This window comes from Salvelinus namaycush, chromosome 22, assembly GCF_016432855.1.
Source record: "Salvelinus namaycush isolate Seneca chromosome 22, SaNama_1.0, whole genome shotgun sequence".
Lineage (NCBI taxonomy): Eukaryota > Metazoa > Chordata > Actinopteri > Salmoniformes > Salmonidae > Salvelinus > Salvelinus namaycush.
Genome location: NC_052328.1, coordinates 8,795,842 through 8,817,295, shown reverse-complemented (window position 1 = coordinate 8,817,295; position 21,454 = coordinate 8,795,842). Strand labels below are relative to the sequence as shown.

The 21,454-nt window shown below is 40.7% G+C and overlaps 1 protein-coding gene across 1 annotated transcript; it reads left to right on the top strand.

Annotated features, from left to right (window-relative positions):
* The first annotated feature begins 391 nt into the window (after positions 1 to 391).
* pdlim1 (PDZ and LIM domain 1 (elfin)) lies at positions 392 to 11,910 on the top strand. The gene is made up of 7 exons (XM_038960336.1): positions 392 to 665; positions 1,736 to 1,887; positions 4,797 to 4,881; positions 5,590 to 5,777; positions 6,061 to 6,173; positions 6,672 to 6,786; positions 11,109 to 11,910. The coding sequence occupies exons 1-7, from the start codon at positions 573 to 575 to the stop codon at positions 11,293 to 11,295; spliced, it is 933 nt and encodes a 310-aa protein (XP_038816264.1). The 5' UTR covers positions 392 to 572; the 3' UTR covers positions 11,296 to 11,910.
* The last annotated feature ends 9,544 nt before the right edge of the window (positions 11,911 to 21,454 follow it).

The window sequence follows — 21,454 nt, the reverse complement described above, 5'->3', positions numbered from 1 at the left end:
ATACAAAAAGTAATATATCATAAGGAGTGTATCGGATTTTCATACACAATAATACGAAATTCTCTGACACCAGGTTGGCTGTGAAGACCCTACATTAATTTGCTTGTCTCCTATCTAACTCCTATAATAGAATTGTTGTCACATTGTTATTACTTACCATTCGTTTTGCAATGCATATGAAAAAGTTGAGAATGTAGGCCTACACACACAATGGGACGTTTCAGTTTTTGTCGGCTGTAGCCCACTTAGTGGAGCAAATGGCAGGAATTCAAGTTTAGGGAGCGGCACATTCCACATCCTGGGAAATGGGTCTTCCATAAATGGTAAGCTTGCATATAATATGGTGACGTAACGGTACATCCTTGAACTAACATAGGAAATCGATCTTATCAGAGTGAAAACATCTAAAACTATTCGCTCAGCTTTGCCACGGGAACCGCCCCTTTACTTCTAGCTACACAATACCCTCATCGAAGTTTGTTCACACATGTCATATTTGTCAGGACAAACACAGGCTGTCTAAGAATTATACTTTTTTTTAAACTCGGATTCGGCAAATTTGAAAGTAGGATATGCCTCTACGGGTTGTCGTGCAAGGTCCTGGACCTTGGGGATTCCGTCTAGTTGGTGGGAAGGATTTTGAACAACCCTTGACTATCTCGCGGGTAAGTGTTGTTTCAGAGAGTCTGTCACTTTTTATAATATATTTTTTTACAATGTAACCGCACCTGGCCCTGTCCGGTGGCGGAACTTTCACTTGCCGACTCGAACACACCATTTCCGTGAGGCACGAGGGGAAGCGTTCTTTCTCGCTGCTGTAAAGATTATTTTCATTACCTCACCAATAATCTATTGCCATTTGAGGGTCAGGAGAAAGTGACTTTTCGGGTCATTATGCCAGATGGCCATTCAATAAAACGTAATTGACTCTAAACGGCCTTTTCGGAGAAACCAGCTTCACGGTTTGTGTTGTGCAAAGTGTGCTACCATGTGCTACTGTTAAATTCGTCCATGAATTGGCCTAGTCTAGTTCTAGATGACAATCTTCCATTGTTTGGCCAATACATCCATCCAAGTCTGTATAGGTCTATGTTTATTTCTATGTTTATTTAGGTTATCTAGAGGGCATTAACAACCAATTCTATAGTGTTATTTTCTCAGACATTTCCGACAGTACAGCACATTTTGTGGGTATGCAAGATCACATCCCTTGACAGTGTTTCACCTACATTGTTTTAGGTGGGGCACTGAACTTCACTCTGTCTTCACCAACCTAACATTTGCCCTCAACTGGCCCACAATGTTTAGCCCTCCAACGTTTTCTCAGAAGTACATATTGAAGAAAAACTGGCAAGGTGTATTGAGGATTTCAATGCAATGGATTATGAACCTTTTGAAGTGTTGTAGATGTAACTGAATGAATGACTGCTATGCACAACACTCTTTGACGACAAACTATATTGTTAAGTGTGTTTGAAACCGATTCTTGTTATTTGTTAAATTTCTCTAAGACCTCCCTTTGAATCCTTAGTCACCATCATACTTTTCTAGTGTTACTAATCCTGTCTGTGAACTGAGACTGCACCCATATTTACCACATAACAACCTGCCATGGGACACTCAAGAGTTTAGCCAAAGGATCCTTGTCCTCCAGAAATGTCATAGAAGAATCCCAGATTACTCGATCCGAAATGTGAGAAGAAAGTTGAATATGTTGATGTACTGAATATTTCAGATCACTCCTGGCAGTAAGGCTGCCCAGGCCAATCTGAATGTCGGGGATCAGCTCCTGGCCATTGATGGAGAGCCCACTGAGAGCATGACTCACCTGCAGGCACAGAACAAAATCAAGGGCTGCGTAGAGGAAATGATCCTCTCTATCGACAGGTAGGGATTTGCAGTTTTCCATAGACTCGGATGGGTTCAAAAAGCACTGAGTCATGGAACATTTCAGCAAATGTGCACAAAAGTACAGTATCTCTGACACCTGATGTGGTTATATGTAAGGGATACTAAATTGTATGGTTCAAATGGTGAGAGGGAGGCAGGGACCTTGGATTTGTTTGTCTGAGGTTAAACGCCCACACCAGTAGAAATTCACTTTTTCCGAGCTGAAAGACGATGGCCAGAGCTTACCCATGATGTTGCACAACAATTTAAGTAATTGTTTTAGTCAAAGTAGGACATATTTGGGCTTGGAAGTGATACATCCGAACGGCCCACTTTGTGTAAATCCATGTGAATGTGGTGTCTCTTCCTGTGATATGACATACAAATTCTTTTCAGCCTACGTTTTGTTTCAGGGCTGGGTTTTATTTGAATGTTACCACAGCATGGCATTGTTTATTAATCAGAAACAGCTGAAAAGTTATTCCTCTTCGTGACAGAGATGAGCCAAACTGCCGTGTAGTCCACTTGGCCGCCTGAACCATGGAGCAAATTAAAATAGGGGGTGCAAACTTATGTTTTTGCACCTCAGCTTTTTTTCCCTCCTGAAAATCACCGTAATCCATTGGTTAATTTGTCAATATTCACTTATTTTTTAACTAGTCAGTATTTATTTTTTTGTGTGTGTGTGTGTGTATATACATTATCGTTCAAAAGTTTTGGGGTCACTTAGAAATGTCCTTGTTTTTGAAAGAAAAGCAAAAAAAATCAATTTAAAATAATATCAAATTGATCGAGAAATACAGTGTAGACATTGTTAATGTTGTAAATGACTATTGTAGCTGGAACTGCAGATTTTTAATGGAATATCTACATAGGCGTACAGAGGCCAATTATCAGCAACCATCACTCCTGTGTTCCAATGGCACGTTGTGTTAGTTAATCCAAGTTTATCATCTTAAAAGGCTAATTGATCATTAGAAAACCCTTTTGCAATTGTTAGCACAGCTGAAAACTGGAGCATCAGCATTTGTGGATTCGATTACAGGCTCAAAATGGCCAGAAACAAAGATTTTTTTTCTGGAGCTCGTCAGTCTATTCTTGTTCTGAGAAATGAAGGCTATTCCATTTGAGAACTTGCCAAGACACTGAAGATCTCGAACAACGCTGTGTACTACTCCCTTCACAGAACAGCGCAAACTGGCTCTAACCAGAATAGAAAGAGTGGGAGGCACCGGTGCACAACTGAGCAAGATGACAAGTACATTAGTGTCTAGTTTGAGAAACAGACGCCTCACAAGTCCTCAACAGGCAGCTTCATTAAATAGCACTCGCAAAACATCAGTCTCAATGTCAACAGTGAAGAGGTGACTCTTTGGCCTGAATGCCAAGCGTCCCGTCTGGAGGAAACCTGGCACCATCCCTACGGTGAAAGATGGTGGTGGCAGCATCATGCTGTGGGGATGTTTTTCAGCGGCAGGGACTGGGATACTAGTCAGGATCGAGGGAAAGATGAACGGAGCAAAGTACAGAGAGATCCTTGATGGAAACCTGCTCCAGAGTGCTCAGGACCTCTGACTGGGGCGAAGGTTCACTTTCCAACAGGACAGCTACCCTAAGCGCACAGCCAAGACAACGCAGGAGTAGCTTCAAGACAAGTCTCTGAATGTCCTTGAGTTGCCCAGCCAGAGCCCGGACTCGATTGAACATCTCTGGAGAGACCTGAAAATAGCTGTGCAGCGACACACCCCATCCAACCTGACAGAGCTTGAGAGGATCTGCAGAGAAGAATGGGAGAAACTCCCCAAATACAGGAGTGCCAAGCTTGTAACGTCATACCCACAAAGACTTGAGGCTGTAATCGCTGCCAAAGGTGCTTCAACAAAGTACTGAGTAAAGGGTCTGAATACTTAAGTAAATGTGATATTTCAGTTATTTTTAACAGTTGCAAACATTTCTAAAAAACCTGTCTTTGCTCTGTCATTATAGGGTATTGTGTGTAGATTGAGTATAACATAATTTAATTATTTTTAGAATAAGGTTGTAATAATGTGGGAAAAGTCACGGTCTGAATACTTTCCGAATGCGCTGTATAGTTAGTTACATGTCAATTGCGGCGTGCATGATCATGAGCAAAGTCATTGTAGCCTGTCAATTCACTTCCCTGTGAGAACCATGAGCACGGGCTGACTTGACTTGCCTACCAATAGCCAAAGCCTGCCAGCAGCCTGCCTACCAATGGTTGCGAAGTCAAAGACAGGCCAGGTCTTCGGAGGTGGAACCTAAACGTGCATCTCTAGGACAGGAAATTACGTCAATATAGGGCAACTTCCTGGGGGGGGGGTGTACCAACTTGGGCAGGACACTTGATGTGAGTGGTGCTTTCCAAGGGGCAATCTGTTTTATACATACTTTTTTACGTTAATGATATATATAGCCATTGATTCTTGGAGAATATAACTTGTATGTGCCTCATGAGCTTAGATCTACTGTCTAACCGCCCCAGAACACAAAGTAAAACGAGCTTCTATTTTGTTTGTAAATTATGTAATTGTGTACACTGTATATGGCCTCAAAATATGGTTTAATGTTCGACATTGATGTCATGGATGGACAGTCCTTGCGTTCATAGCTCTGTATATTAATTTAAGACTAGCTACATTTCTCCAGCCCATCCCTTTAGCTTTTAACCTAAATGGTGGTGGGGTGTCGCTTGGTTATTCTTTTGAACTGCAGATTACCCCTATAAAATATGTTCTTTTAGAAATGGTTGTTGTCTCATCAACAGGTTCGAGGCCTGTTCTGTCCACATTTGTATTCTCTTTTGGATATCTTTCATGTTTTATTGCATGTCTGAATATTTTTTTTTTGTATTGCAAGTTTGTGTATTGTCTTTTGACTCTTTTTAGATCAGAAACTAAAATCTGGTCACCGCTCTCTTCTGAGGATGGAAAGACCAACCCTTACAAGATGAATCTTGCGTCTGAGCCGCAGGTGTGTCTGTCTTTATATCCTACTTCACTCAGACCAAAGATATTAGGAAATGAGGCATTCATAAGGTGACTTAGAGGTATGTCCCTGCTCTATCATGGCGTATTAACTGGAAAATCCCTTACTCACAGATAGGAAATGGTCCAGTATCTGCAATCTTTCACATCCCCACTGCACAAACAAAGGCTTGGGTTTTGATACTGCAAACGATGAGGTCATTGTTTACTTCCCAACAGGAGATCTCCTAGGAGACCATGGTTTTATCAGCCAACCTCTGACGTAAGACTCAGTTCCTGCCTAGTGAATGGGAAATTGAGTCCAAAGTGTGAATTAATGTAGGAAGCGTGTGATTTGTCAGTCCTCCACAGCTTTCAGGGATGTGTCACAAACACAGTGCATTTTGGTCGCAGAATACATAGAAAATATGTTTTGCGCATTTATTTTTTCACTTGAGCTTTTAATGCTTTGCATGTCACCGTATTTTGTCTTAGTTGGCCCTGTGTTTACCTGTTATCATGAAGTACCGAAATAACCTTTTGACTATGCTATTCTTTACCTCTAATATCCACATATTAGTCAAGTAACTGTCATACTGTTTCTATCAAGGCGTGTGTGTGTGAGATGGCATTGAAAGTATTTATATTTGTAATATAACTGATTTTTGTCTAGTACTCATTACTTTCTTTATCCCTGGCTACACGCAACTTGCAGGAGGTGAAACCCATAGGTTCCGCCCATAACAGGAGCGCCCTGCCATTTGCTGGGTTTGGCCCCAACGTGGTAACCAATCAGTACAACAACCCCGCCGGTCTCTACTCCTCCGAGAACATCAAGGACTTTAACACGGCCGTGGATGACGTGAAAACCATTGCCACTGCTGCTAACGAGCCCAGCAACATGTAAGGATCTATCCCAGCTGGTTGCAATAATGTCATTGCGTCTAGTTTTACTCGCTGGGTATCATTCTTCAATTTACGATGTCTTACTAGAGCAGAATGTACTGCATTTTCACTTGTTAGATGCTTACAGTATGTGTTTGTTCCAAGTCAAACTCGACCTCAGCTGTGGCCCAAGGAAACATAGCAATGTTTTTGAGGCCCTCGATTTGACCACGCCTTTGTGCTATACGACTCATTGTATGTAAACTAGTATTGATTTGAAGTGTGTTCATTTGTTTTGCAGCCCAACAGTGGCAGACTCAGAGGTCTACAAAATGCTGCAGGAAAACCAAGAGGCTGATGAGCCTCCCCGACAGTCCGCTTCATTCAAGGTGCTGCAGGAGATTCTGGAGTCAGGTACTTATTCACACATGTATGCAGTTGATATTTATGTAGTGTTTAAGCAATGTGGCATTTACTTCAACATGGGTTTGTAATGCAACCATTTTGGGTTGCATCACACGGATTGCGTACCCAGTTGGTTGGATTATAACCCTGCATAAATTGCCACCGCTGCAATCATGTTGCACAATTTAGAGACTGAGAAATGAGTGTCTGTTTTGACACCAGCACTTATGTTTCGCATTGTCGAACCGGGTTATAACTTTGCCATGTTTGGAGTTTTAACATGATGTAATTGGCAAATTTTTTTGAATAGATTTGGTTCAGCTAAGTAGTGTTTAAGCGATCATTTTGATTCTATAGTTGGTAACAGACTGGTGACACAATGTATTGTGTCTCTGTGTGACACGAAGAGCCTTTGCTATATTTTACAAGGTTTTCCAAATATTTAATGGCAATTAAATTGGTAAGTGGCTTAACAAACCACGATGGCATGTCTCCTCTTGATTGCAGATCCTGATAAGCCCTCTGGGTTTAGGAGTGTGAAGGCACCCGCTGCAAAAATGGGCTCAACAGTGGGAAATGCAAACAAGTTACCAATCTGTGACAAATGTGGGTCAGGGATTGTGTAAGTACAGCATATGATTATTCAAACAGTTGTGATCTCATGGTAATATTGTGAACTTTGCATTTTGCTCACGGTGATTTGACGAGGAGATCCACGCCGATCTACTCTGAGACGATTTATGAATACAGGCCCAGTCTCGTAGGCTACGTTAACACAGGCAGACCAATTCCGATGGCATATTTGATACCTATAGTATTTTTTTCCCCCAGAATGTATAAACAGCAAAAAACACATGGAATCTGATCTTTTGAGTTCTGATGTATTCCACATTTATGTGGTTCTCAATCCTGATACAGTTACGATATGCGACCTCAATCTGGATGAGCAGATCAGATTTTATTTTGCTCTGAAGTGTTGTTTTGCACATGACCTGCCATTAACATGACAAGCATCCAAAAATTTAGAAGGTGGCTGAATTTTCTGGATGCCTCTTCAATAGCTAAACAATCTTACCTTCTGCGCATGTATGGGATTCTCTACTTCACGCACACATTTATTTACCTCGCTGCTGCTCCCTGCACTGCCGCTTTCCCCTCCCTCACCGATGATCAGATGTCTTTGTCTACTAACTTCGACGGGTTGTAGGAGCAGCGTGATCGACGGGTTGTACGAGCAGCGTGATCGACGGGTTGTAGGAGCAGCGTGATCGACGGGTTGTAGGAGCAGCGTGATCGGCGGGTTGTAGGAGCAGCGTGATCGGCGGGTTGTAGGAGCAGCGTGATCGGCGGGTTGTAGGAGCAGCGTGATCGGCGGGTTGTAGGAGCAGCGTGATCGGCGGGTTGTAGGAGCAGCGTGATCGGCGGGTTGTAGGAGCAGCGTGATCGACGGGTTGTAGGAGCAGCGTGATCGACGGGTTGTAGGAGCAGCGTGATCGACGGGTTGTAGGAGCAGCGTGATCGACGGGTTGTAGGAGCAGCGTGATCGACGGGTTGTACGAGCAGCGTGATCGACGGGTTGTAGGAGCAGCGTGATCGACGGGTTGTAGGAGCAGCGTGATCGACGGGTTGTAGGAGCAGCGTGATCGACGGGTTGTAGGAGCAGCGTGATCGACGGGTTGTAGGAGCAGCGTGATCGACGGGTTGTAGGAGCAGCGTGATCGACGGGTTGTAGGAGCAGCGTGATCGACGGGTTGTACGAGCAGCGTGATCGACGGGTTGTACGAGCAGCGTGATCGACGGGTTGTTTGACAAACTTCTTTGTCCATTGTAACAGTAGGCCATTACAAACATAAGCAGGACACCGAAAGGCAGTCGAAGTAGCAATTAAATTTTTTCAGGTTGAGAGTTATATGCAGCTCTCTAGGCAGCAAATCAAACATATGCAGGACACAGACGGGCTACCCTGGTGAATTGTAATATGCTGTCCATCAAAAGATACGGTGTTGCATGGTCATTGAGAAGCGAAAAAAGCCCATTTTTACTTTGCCCCAATGTAATGTGTAGAGATAATGTATTGGGCCTATAGCTTACTGCACAAACCTCATTGCTACAGTACTGTTTTTAATTGGTTAATGTTGCATAGGCTTACATTTTTTAAGTCATGTTAATAAAAAAACAGAGCGGTAGATATCGGCTTGCATTTTGACTCTGAAAAGGTCGGTGACCACTGATCTAATACATCCAGTGTGATTTCAGCAGATTTGTCAAATGAACAAATTGTCTTTTGTTGAATTTAAGGACATTCCAACCTTGTGATCTATTCCATTTATGGCATGATTCCACTATTTGTATTATTTGCATGACTTTCATTGAGAGACCTTTTTATTTTGAATGCAAAGCGCAAATTCCACTATTGTGACTAATCTTTATTGTGGCTAGCTTCACATGGGTACGACCACCTTTAATCAAACAAGAACTGTCTTATAAATTAGGGGTGTTTTAGGTGAGACTTAGCTAGGTATCTATAGCTACTGAAACAGATTGTTCTTCCCCAAAAACATAGCAAAATGACATTGTTTGCATCCATCAGCTAGCTAGCTTTTTTACGACCAGCACTGTCTCTAAAGCTTGGGGAAGTTTGTCTGCGTTCGTGCGGTACAGGCACCTTCACCAGCATCATAGCATGCGTATCGTTGTGACATATGACCGACGAGTGATAGTGTAATCGATGTGTAATAACTGTCAAATTAATGAACTGTTAAATTATTGTGACGTGCAGTCATATTCGCGTCCTGATTGGTCAACGAGCTTATTTGTCTTTTTTGACACGCAAAGCCCCAAACGACGTTCCATAGTAATTATCTCTGGCCCTCTGTGTGGCCTTATCACATGTAAAATTGAATGACAAAGCTGAAAAACATTAGCCTAAATATAAGCAAACTTAGTGAATACCATTTGTTTAATATGAGGGTTTCAGCATGAAATATCATTATTTTTTAAATATTTTTTTTACTATACTTAGTAAAATAAATTTATTTCTGTCTTGAATTTGCTTTTTTCATTATTTAGGCTATTTTTGAACCAAATGGTCTATCCGCTCGGAACTAATTGGCTACATTGACACGGATATAAACAAAGAATACTATATATGAATACATTTTTTGAAGTTATTCAAGTACAAATGACCAATGTTACTATAGATTGTCATGTTTTACCTGTTAGTTACTGAAGATTCCGATTTAACTTTTGTAAATTAGCGGTACCTTTGCAACCCTAGTCGCATGAGAAACAGTGTGGACAGTCAGAAAAAAAGATTGTACATAAAAATAATTCCGCATTGGGTTCCTAGGATGGCTGTGTAAATGCAGCCTCAGTTGCTACGCTAAGATGAAATACTGCATCTTAGTATTTTACTTATTTCCTTATTTGTCTCAAGTTTTTTTTTTATGGAATGTCACAGGACAAGTGTTTTGTGTCACGTCAATTAAATTGGCTGATATACAGCCATGCTGTGAGCATGCCGCCAACAGCTGTGTACTTCAGGGGTCGTTAACACTTGGTAATAAAGTGTTAAGACTTAAAGGGCAATTCCGCCACGTTTCATCCTCCTATTCATTAGCTACAGCACCAAACCAGTGTCTGTATATGTGAAAACAGCGTTTTTCCCCCCTATTATCTGTGGTTGAAAAGATAAGGTCCTGAAAAAGGCTTCTATGTGACATCACAGGGTAGGATTAAAAGTAAGAAAATCTGCAATGAGTTTCTAGCAAGAGGGAGGGTGTTTTCTGTCACCGCAAATCTGTGTTTGAAAATCACTGTTTTTAAAATGTTAACTTTTGATTTCATCGGGTATAACTTTTTAACAATTTTTTTATTTTTCTACAAAACGTACAAATACGCCGTATTCGCATATGTCAGGGGAGGGCGGCTCATAATAATGGCTGAAATGGAGCGAATGTAATTTGAAACGCATGGAAACGCATGTGTTTGAAGTATTTGATACCATTCCGCTCCAGCCATTACCACAAGCCTGTCCTCCCCAATTAAGGTGGCACCAACCTCCTGTGGCATATGTAGACACTGGTATTGTCCTGGAGATAATTACAATTAGGTTGAAAAGTAGTGGAGTTGCCCTTTTTTTAAGACACGCTCTTAAGTGTGCTTGGACATACCTACTGTGTGACCTCCACGGTGGATTGGGTGGCAAGATGAGGTGTTTTGTCTATCATGATAAGAGAAGATGGAACCGTGTTGTGGATTTTCCACACACGCCTCTATCTCAGTTTCTAATTGTCTTACTATTTTTTACAAAAATAAATAATTATGCTTCTAGGGACACTTGCAGTTTCACTTAACCATTTCTGCCTTTGTAGGAAGATAGTAAAGTATATCTGTTTTTAGAATGTATTTTAGACCACTTTTGTCCAACAATTTACATGTACGTTATAAAGAGGGTATGAAATGTTATCTCCTTATGCTCTATACATTATAAGGCACTACATAGATGTTTATAATCAGTCATTAAAGCCTATGACATTCATAGAGCATTATGACAAAGCCTGTAAAATGAGTTATTATGCCTCATGTGCAAAGCTCATTAGGAAATATTATGTTCTTGTCGAGGGGTATATTCAAATTCCCCTGCGCACCCTCTAACACATGTAAGTCTGTCTTGCACACCAATCATGATTGTAGAACCCCTCATGACACAAATTCCCAATGAGCTTTTTATATTGGGCATTATAAGACTTTGCTACATGGGGTATTATGCTGCCTGCTCATAATGCTTTATGAATGTTGTTAGGTGCTCATAAATATCTACGTAATGCATTATAACTGGGCAAATAATGCATTCTGAAGAGGGTTTTCATAGGAAGTTTCACAGATGTTTGATTTATTTGACCTAACCATTTGAGTTTGTGATTTCTTCTTTCCCAAACTCAGAGGGATGGTTGTCAAGTTGCGGGACAAGTTTCGTCACCCCGAGTGCTACACCTGCTCCAATTGTGACGTCAACCTGAAACAGAAGGGACACTTCTTCGTGGAGGACCAGATCTACTGCGAGAAGCACGCACGCGAGCGAGTGACTCCACCCGAAGGCTATGACGTGGTCACAGTCTTCCCCAAGTAGAGCTGTCTCGTTTGGAACACTGCACATGACCACATTAGTGTCTCCAAGACTCCGTGAGAACCATCCCCAAGACGTTCCAGCCTTTTTAAAGATGTCACATTCTAGACTGTAAAAATGGTATGTTTTATGCCTGGATAATGTTACTACCAGGCACGACATGTTAAGCTTCAATCAAGGTTTGCTATTCGTCAAATGATAATAATTTGCACATTATGCGTATACGTTTAGGAACCGAAGAAGGCTATGAATTGGTTGCTTACATGGTGTAGTCTGGGTTCAACCAATCTCTAAGAGGAATCCAAAACATTTGTATTTTTAATCAGTAGACTAATGTTTTGGGGTTTCTGTTTTTACCATAAATCTTTCACAAACATGCTGTGACCACGGATAGTTAAGGGACAGGCAGTAGCTACTTTACTTGGGTTTGATTTTATCATGGTGGTTAGATCCAGGCTTCTGGTGGCTCTGCTTCTGGGTGGATGTTCATAAACAGAAACTCTCTTCCAAAATGATTGCTGAGTGCCATCTTTTCGTCGTGAAAATGCTGTATTGGTGTTCCAAATTACTCTTGTCAATATAATTATTATGACTTAATAAATGTTTTCTCAAACCGTGTTTCTTTGTTTAGTTAGTTCATCAAGTTATCTGCAGAAAGGTTGGGTTTTAAGGACGATTAACGTTCTTCGCGGCTGTCTTTTTCAGTATTGTTAAAAGTGCGCTCGGCGTTGTTTCAACAAGCAACGGAGCAACATGTCTTGCTGTAGTCTCTTCAGGCACCCAAAGAGCAAAAAGAAGACCATTGAGGACGGAGACAAGAAGATGAATTGGATGACATAAAAGGATGGCGTAAGAGTCTGATCGAGGAGAAGTTGAGGGCCCATGGAGACCAAGAGAGACTTCTTGTCTTGGGGCGCCAGGGGTTGGGCACAGAGCAGTGTGGAGAGGAGACACTCCGAGGACCTCTAGGCCAGGGAGCTCATTAGAGGCGTTTAGAAGGAGATTGCGCTTCTACTGGATGGATAGGTGGGAGACTTCCCACCACTGGGGCTACCTGCCCTTTGGACCCAGCAGGAGATGGCACTGCCCTGGTAATGCTTCAAACGTCAGTTTTGTTTTAACGCCGGTAAAGTACTGTACTGTAATTGACCATTTCGTCCCTGTCACTCTGCTGGTCAGGCGCCGTGTCTACTTCATGTTATTCTGGTTTGGGGCACCACCTGCTGTTTTGCATGGTGACCAGCAGAGTGGAGAGCTGGATGCTAGTGGTGACCACTGGTCACTTAGTGACCCTGCTGCTCTACGTCTTTAATCTATGCTCTCGCCGAGTAGTCTTTCTAGTTTCAAGCATTACCACCTTTCATGAGACCAGCTATTTTGTTTAATGTTATACAGTATTACAAGTGACACCCTGCCCTACGGGCGATTAAAACATTGGATCTGATTTAATTAGATTCAATACAATTTTGTTTGAGGAATACAACCAGTCTTCAACTCAATAACCCCCCCCCCCCCCCCCCTGCAAAGCACACATTCATGCTACTAATAAGCTGTTCTCAACATCCCATGTATTTGAATTATTTTGGTTATTGTACTCACTGTCAATTTGCCTAAAATGTCACCACATGAGTGAATGTTTAATGTGCACCGGCAAATAATTTGGTTGCAAATAAAATTGGGGTCATGTAAATAATTGTAAGGCTACTCAAGGGTCCACCTTGTGTGACCATTAGTATGTGTGTGACTGGGCACAGTAAAATCATTTGGTTGCAGTTACTGCCTCACATCTATAGAAGACCCACTTTCACCATAGAAGTATAGTTACTATTGTGATGCATAGCCTAATTGCCATGGTAATTTTGAATGTTTAGTCAATTAGCATTATGAGTAATGTAGAGGTTCTACAGTTTCCAAATTGTCCTACAAATGCATAGGCCTACATCATATGCATTGTGACAGAACGGTATCCCAGGGATACACAGCGGAATAGAAAGTGGCCAATGGCACGACGTGCTTATTTTGAGTTTTTAAATTAAGAAAATCTGAAAATTGTAGGAGATTCCCCCACAGTTAAGTGGTTTGCGGTAAACAGCACTTTACCGGCGGTAAATCTTTGGAAATTAGTCATTTGATTAAATGCCATTCCCACTTCCTGCAAATCAAAAATGTGTATCTGTTTTGGTTTGTTGTTTTTATTGGGTAATATCAGTTATACCCGACACAACATTTCATTTGTCTCATTCTACGTGTCATGCCACTAAGAACTCATTTGTCTTTCAGGTCTATATCTTCATGGATGTCACACCTGGATGTGTGCACCTCTGCAGATGGACTCTGCTACATGCGTGGAAGACAAGCCATAATCAGTTTTGCCATTTTCTGTGGCTTATAGGTATTTAGTTGAGGGGGGAAAAATTGTGTGTATGTGCTAATGCCAAAAAGTGCTATGTTTGCATGACAGACCTTGTTCAAGTGGTATTACTGTAATCTGTTCATCACACAAGTATGTCTTCCAATATGTTGTTTGCTAGTTATTCGCATTCAGCTCAATTGCAAAGCCTTCCATCAACTACTATTAAAATTATCGTTGTAAAAAAAAAATGCCAGGCATCTTATCCCGACTGGTTTTCAGACCTGTCAATCACCTCTGTTTCAACCAATCAGGGCGCTGGGACGCACTCCAGGGGTCCAACCCGCACTCATTAGTTAGAGCATGTTCACCTGCCGTTTCAAGAAGATGCACGTTATGTTTGAGGGACGCACAACACTTCAAGATAGAAAACAGCATGTGGGAGTCCGTCATTACACAACTTGCATCTACTTGAGACTGCAGGTGAACACGCTCTAACTTGAGGTGTGTGGGTCGGAGCCCTGGAGTGTATCGAAACTAAAAGTCTATATTTCACATTCCTTATAATAATCAAACCAGACAACACGATTTTCTTGTTTAAAAAAAAAATATATATATTTACTGATAGCCAGGGGCACATTCCAATACTCAAGACGTAATTTACAAATGAAGCGTTTGTATTCAGTTAGTCCGCCAGATCAGAAGTAGTAGGGATGAAGAGGGATGTTCTCTTGACAAGTGCATGAATTTAACTATTTTCCTGTCCTGCTAAGCGTTCAACATGTAACGAGTACTTTTGGGTGTCAGGGGAAAATGTATGGAGTAAAAAGTACAATATTTTCTTTCGGAATGTAGTGGAGTAAAAGTTGTCAAAAATAGAAATGGTAAAGTACAGATACCTCAAACTACTTTAGTAATGCTTGTAAGTATTTTTACTTGAGTACTTTACACCACTGCGTGTGACGAAAGCATGCAGAGTCAAGGGTACTGTATGTAGCCGCCCTGTGAGGAAGGTACACAAAGGTCACAGTATTTAACTGCCCCATGCAGGGCCACAGGTGTGCCGAATGTCGAATGCCCAGTTCGACATTAATTTCATTCGATGCATTTTTGAGGACTGAGGACTGACAGTCAATCACCAGAGAAACTACAACTTAATATCCCCTACAGCCATTAAAACGTGGTGTTTTCTCTTTTTGGTCTCTGGAAATGCTGCTACTATTCTCAACTTCAGAGCATTGTGATTGTTATATTAATTAGAAACCTTGCTTTGTTTGAAAGGATTTAAGGGTTAGTTTAGGAGTTGGGAGAAACAGGGCAGCTTGCCATGAGATATGCAGTTATTATGGGATGCACACCATTTATCTCCAACAACTGTTTTGTAGAGCAATAGAGGTTTGTACCAAAAGTATTATTAAATATTTTTTATAACTATCTGTGGCATTATGATGCATGTACATGACACCACAATGGAAGCAGATATTATTGTGATGGGTATTCTATCCCCATGGCAATGATGATATATATCATCACCATTATGACGTTAACGCAAGCTTGCATGCCCAAGTCATTCACCATTAGGATCCACTCACTATGCTTTTATGACGTATAACTATGATTTGATGTCATATAAAGTTAGGCTGAACGTCAACAATACATCAACAGCTATCAATACTTTAATACTACCAATACAACGTGTTTTAAATATAAATAGACAGTGCTACTTCTGACCTCATTCTTAATGATCTTACTAAGGTACTTACCAAAGTTAGGCGCTTACATGCACTACAAAAAGCATTCTGCCACGATTAATTTCTAGACTAGCCTACTCGTATCGATACAACTATTTTACCTTTCCAAAGTGCGTGTGACTAACATGAACAAGTACAATAAAATTGTACGTGCTGATCAACATATTCAAATGAAATCAACATTTAAATATTACAACGAAATATGAAATCAAGCTTTGGTTTGATTCGATGCCATTGTCTTTCATCGATCATTGTTGATTGTGAGATAAAATGCAAAAGGAAAAGCGTTTCATTCCTCCTTTGTAAAAACCGTTTGACTCATCCCAATATTGCTTCTTATCTTCTCCGTGGTTGAAATCTACCCACGTGTCTGCTGAGTTCCCATGCCAAGAGGATGAGGTGGATGTCGAGTCCCACTCAGGGGAGATCACACTTGTTGGACTCCCAATGCAACCCTGTGATGCGGGTAAGTAGTGTTGTTGAAGGTAGTCAGGAATTTGACCGAAGGTGTCAGCCATGCGCAAAGTCTCAGTCAGTAACCAAATGTAATTGTGCGCAAAGCGCAGCGTTTCAATCTTGGTCAGTTGGGCATCGTCGGGCAGAGCAGGAAGGACGCTTCTCAGAACATCCAATGCTGAGTTGAGATTGTGCATGCGATGCCTTTCCCTGTCGTTTGCCTTCGTCCTACCATTTTCTCTCTGTCTGGGCAGTTTTAACCCCGTTTTTGGTTTCATTCGATTGGTGTATTTGTCCCCATGATGTGTCGTTTTTTTTCTGTAATTGCTGATGTTGATCATAGTGAATTCTTCTCCTGGCTTGACACTGACCTCTGAAGTACTTATGTCAGCCATCACTGCGTCTTTGGTTACGCTCCGCTCAACAGAGGTGCACAGCAACGTGGGTGACATTCTGCAAAATAAAAATGAGGAAATGGCATTGAGACGAAATCATGAAAATAGTGAGATTACATTAAATTATTACCAAAATAAATGGATGGCTTCATGAACAATATCCAAAATAGCCGTTACCAACATACACGGAGGAAAAATGACTCTGTGCTCTGATGCACAACATCACTTACCTATGACCGATGCAGCTTGGGTTGAGTGGGAAGGAGTTGCGAGTCTTTTTGCTCCACTTTGTTGATGCACTGCCTGGCTGCATTAATTGGTGACAGGCGGCTAGTCTCACGTCTCTCAGGGCTCTGTAGCCTATATAAGTGCTGCGAACAATGGAGAGTTGATGCGCACCTCTGCCATTTTATGTGCCCTTTATCTTATCTGTCTGTATGGAGTGCGCGTGGATCAACAGCACCTGCCAAGTGGCCAATCAGTGTTTAGGCAGCTCTTTTTGCCCTCTCCGCGCTCTCTTCGGTCACTTATTGCACTTGTGTCTTATTATCAATCTATACCTGCACATAATTCCGTTCTATTGATCGAGGTTCACGAGTTCCCTATACAGTAAAACATATTTTTCTCTGTCCTGAAATTATTTGTGATTTTATTTATTGTGGAACGATAAAATGCAAAATCCAAATATAAGTGAGGAAATTAGTTGGCAAAATATGAACGTATTTTGCTGTCATGATGCGAGTTCTATTGGTTGGTTAAAGTAACTAGAGTAGACCTACTAATCGAAGGCCTCATTTGTTTTGCTTGGAGATTTATAAGCAATCCCCTAATAATACGTCTAAAAATAGTTCATACAGCTATATAACAACGTTTTCGGGTGGTTCTTAATTAATCTAAGACCAGTGAGTGATGTACGTTTCGACCCATCTACACCCAGTGTAAATTGGCAAATGGTGAAACACACAAGTCCTTTGACCATGATTCTTGACCTTTACATAAGTGGTAGCAAATAACAACAACACAGAAGCTCTAGTATATATTTAATTCCATCACTTGGATAAAACCTGACGATAGGCATTTTTCCTCCAAATACACACATAACCAAAGCAAAATAAGAGTATTCACTCTGAAATGCCATCGTTTTTTGGTGTTTTCGTAGGTGAGTTCAGATCAGAATTGTTATTCAAATGTAACCACCATCCCGTATCATTTCATTCAGTTTTGATAAATTAGACACAGATGGGGAGCCTACATAGGCCTATATGGGAAATTATTAATTATGATTTGTTTCAAAGTTAATATGGAGCCTTTCTCTAATACACGAAATTACAGTGAACATAATTCCCCCAAAATCTCAAACATAATTAAAACTTCATTATTTGAACATTGAAGTGCTTGGAGACTCTGTAGGGGCCATGCGCCAAACTATTTGGCACTTTAGTTGAACCGTGACAAATAACAACTTTCCTCTAGCAGTTAGGATTTTTTTTTTTAAACAATTTGTCGCTTACCATTAATGCAAAAATCCACATCCACAAAAATCCATATGACACGGTATACAAATGATTAATGCATACATTTGCTTTCTAATATTTACTTTTTGAAGGAGATTGCGCTTGAAACAGGTGTTGTGGTGCGCGACATTACGCAGGGGCCCACCTCACAAACAATTAATGAAGAAGTGAAACGTTTGGTCTGTGGTGAAAAGACAAAGGGTCTAGCTCTTTGTCTAGTCCATAAAAGCTCTGTGTATGCTCTGACGTGGGAGTGATTCTGTGCGCTATGACATCTCCAAAATAACCAGTAACACCAGGAAGTCAAGAGCGCATTACATTTTTTTAAATAAAATATTTAATTAAAACATACTTCAATTGTATCTTCATTATCAACATATATTGTTCCAAATTTTGTGAATAATGTCGAGAGAGCTTGTGGTACGCCTGTAAAACAAACAGTAGGCCTATAGGCTAACTTTTTAGATTGCCTATAAGTGAACACAAAAGCACCCCTTAATCTTCTATCTAAATATGTATTTTGGGAGCCCTCTGATAACCATATGCTTTCAATAAAAAGGACAAATATGCCAAGCAGATAGGAGATGTTGCCTTGCTGTTATAAAAGGCACGAAAAGTCCAAAGTAAACTAAATATTACCCCTTTACAAATAATGCAAAATCCCTATCCATATTCCATATTCGGATACCATGGACAGATGAGTTTAAAGCTGTCAGTCTTGTCCCTTGATTTTTATCAGTGGCGTGTAGTGTCTTGCTTGTTATGCAAAGTATAGGCAAACATAGACAGCCCAGTTGCTGTGGAAATGGGAGATATCGGGAAAGAGTTGGTACGAAAGTGATTGAACAATATTTAACAATAAACTCCGCTAGCTCGAGAGCAGGTGATACCTGCCCCAGTCTCGTGATTAACACTTCCTCTACTACTTCGCTTTACAATCTGTTGTAATTATTTATTAAACGAAATCTATGTATTATTATTTTAGCAAACAGAAGTACCAGGTGGGGCTTTATTTTTGTCTTAAGCTGTTGTTTGAAGGACTTTTGGAGAGGGCAATCAAAGTCTAAAAACTCGCTGACCAGATTGTTGCCGTCCATTTGTTACAAACTAGCGGCGAACCTATTGAATTTGTCCCCTCTTGTTCAGACACGAAAAAGGGCTGCATACAAAGAAAAAAGGGAAACATCTCTAAGAAAGAAAAACAACTTAAAAAAACATTTAATTACAACCCGGAGGCCATATGTACAGCTTTTGTGTATATTTTAACAATGTCTCTCCTTTAGAAAGTAGTAGGTGCGCCTTTGGAGACGCGTGCGCTTTTGGAGAGGTGTGCGTATCTTGACCAGAATGACCCCTGAGCACACTTATCGCAAGAAGTAATTCGGTTTTGATGTGCTTTAGAGTTTTCTTTTCACATGCTATGTATTGTGTTCCAATACCTTAGCTTTTGATGAGAATATACACCAATTATAAAGGAATAGCAAACAGACTCGTGCTTGAACAATGTTCCTTGGGGTCTCAGGGTCTAATGAATACAGTTATTTTGTCCTCTTGTACAGGTTTGAGGCCCTGGGGTTTGAAATACAAATTGAACAGTATGACGATTGCTGCTCGATCTCGCTCAGTACTCAAGAAAACTGCACAGGTTCGTCAATCATTATTATAATGAACTTTGTGATTTCATCAAGTGTTTTTGTCCATCGTCGATGGACAAAAACATACAATTTGAATAAAACAACGATTTTGTTAGTCTTTCTGTACAACGAAAGTGTTTCATTACAGTGTTTTGGATATTTTATCTGATAAACATTATTCTTACCTGTCAGTATTGGATTCCTATACTAGGTACAGTGGAATTAATCATACTCTTTGTAATAATGAGCTTTAATAAAAGTCTCTATTTGATGTATACCTGAAATGTATGGATTATGCTTGACATGCTTGAAAAAGACTGAGCTGTATGTAGGTCTACCAGTCCTTAAAAATAATCCATAATCCAACCACGAGTAAGGGTCACTGTGAATAGGACTTAATAACGATGACTGTCAAATACCAACTTTTGTTGCTTTTGTAACCAAATCTGGCTAAATTAAATAACCAGAAAGAAAATGAAAATATATGTGATGTAATTAAATGTATTGTTATTGCTAAGGATTTGGGATGGAATCAATAGCCTGTACTTCTCTGCATCTCTAACATGAAGGCTGGGCTTGGTTTACAGTCATGGGAGACTATTTACTGTCAAGTTGCTGTAATGCTGTTGGTAAGGCCAGTAGGTGGCATTATTGTTCTCCCTCATTAATCATGAGTCAAATAGGATGTCAACGTCCCAATGCAGCATTGGGATGGCACACATTGAACGGTCATGTATTGTGTCCTTTAAATGCTTATATCAGTCCAATAGGCCTACTATTCTGGGAATAGTATAAATAGTATAAAAATAAAAGAGAGCGTGAGAGAAGGGTTAAATGCGTGTGTCTCATGGCCAATGTGTCAGAGTTGGAAGCTCTGATTAAAGTACTATTCTTCCACGATAAATTCCATTTTTTGGTGTTTTGTTGGTGGTGGTGGAAAACGCTGTTTCAGGCACCGCACTAGAATCTCCCATGAGTGTTCAATTGGTTTGAGATCAGGTGACTGAGACGGCCATGGCACATGCTTATCTAACCATTCAGTGACCACTCGTGCCCTGTGGATGGGTTGCCTGGCAACTCAAATTCCTTGCAAACGCTACGCCTCGCCCACGAACGTTAGTTTCTTCTCTGCAATAGAGCCCGCCAGTTTGTAGTCATAAAAAACAGAAATGAGTTACCTCTGGTTCATTCAGCCATTCCTATGTGGAAAATGAATGGGGAAATAATATGATTTTGGGATAAACGCCCAAAATAAGTTCTGAGGTTAACACAGGCTTAGGAGATCTTATATGTTTTGTTCTATGAGATACTATGTCAGTTAACATGACCTTTATGCAGTGGTGACCTGTCATTCAGGGCAGGTGGGTCAGAGCCCCACCTGTTTTGAGCCCCACCTGTTTAACAAAATATATATATACAGTATATACAGTGTATGTTTAATTTTTTTGTGTGCCTGTTTTGCATGTTATTTTGGCATTAATACATGTCACATATCAGTTTGCAAACCATGTAAAATAATAATAATTGAGTTAAGCAGGTCAGCTATATCAGCTATGGTTTTTTAAAAGGCAGTAAATGAGGCTGAATGAACTGTTTCGCTGCCAGACAAGGCTCCGCTGATAGCCAGGTGTAGTGGTAAGGATTCACCACATGGTTCTGAAAAGAAAGCTGTTGGGGCCGCTTTATGTAGGCCCTAACAGTTTCTAGGCACCGTTTGCCACCGTTATAGTGCAACTACATGTACATATTACCTCAATTACCTCGACACGGGTGCCCCCACACATTGACTCTGTACCGGTACCCTCTGTATACAGCCCCGCTATTGTTATTTACTGCTGCTTTTTAATTATTTGTTATTCTTATCTCTTACTTTTTTTAGGTATTTTATTAAAATTCAGTTGTTGGTTAAGGGCTTGTAAGTAAGCATTTCACTGTAAGGTGTAAGCTGTTGTATTCGGCGCATGTGACAAATACAATTTGATTGGATTGATTTCATGTATTGTTAGTATTGTGTTGTGTAGTGGTTTTCCTGGCATGCATCTAAAAAATAAAAAATAATTAG

Coding starts and splice junctions, on each gene's coding strand:
- pdlim1 (XM_038960336.1), top strand. CDS start 573: ATGCCTCTACGGGTTGTCGTGCAAGGTCCTGGACCTTGGGGATTCCGT. Junction 1,888..4,796: donor ATGATCCTCTCTATCGACAG/GTAGGGATTTGC, acceptor GACTCTTTTTAG/ATCAGAAACTAAAATCTGGT. Junction 5,778..6,060: donor GCTAACGAGCCCAGCAACAT/GTAAGGATCTAT, acceptor TTTGTTTTGCAG/CCCAACAGTGGCAGACTCAG.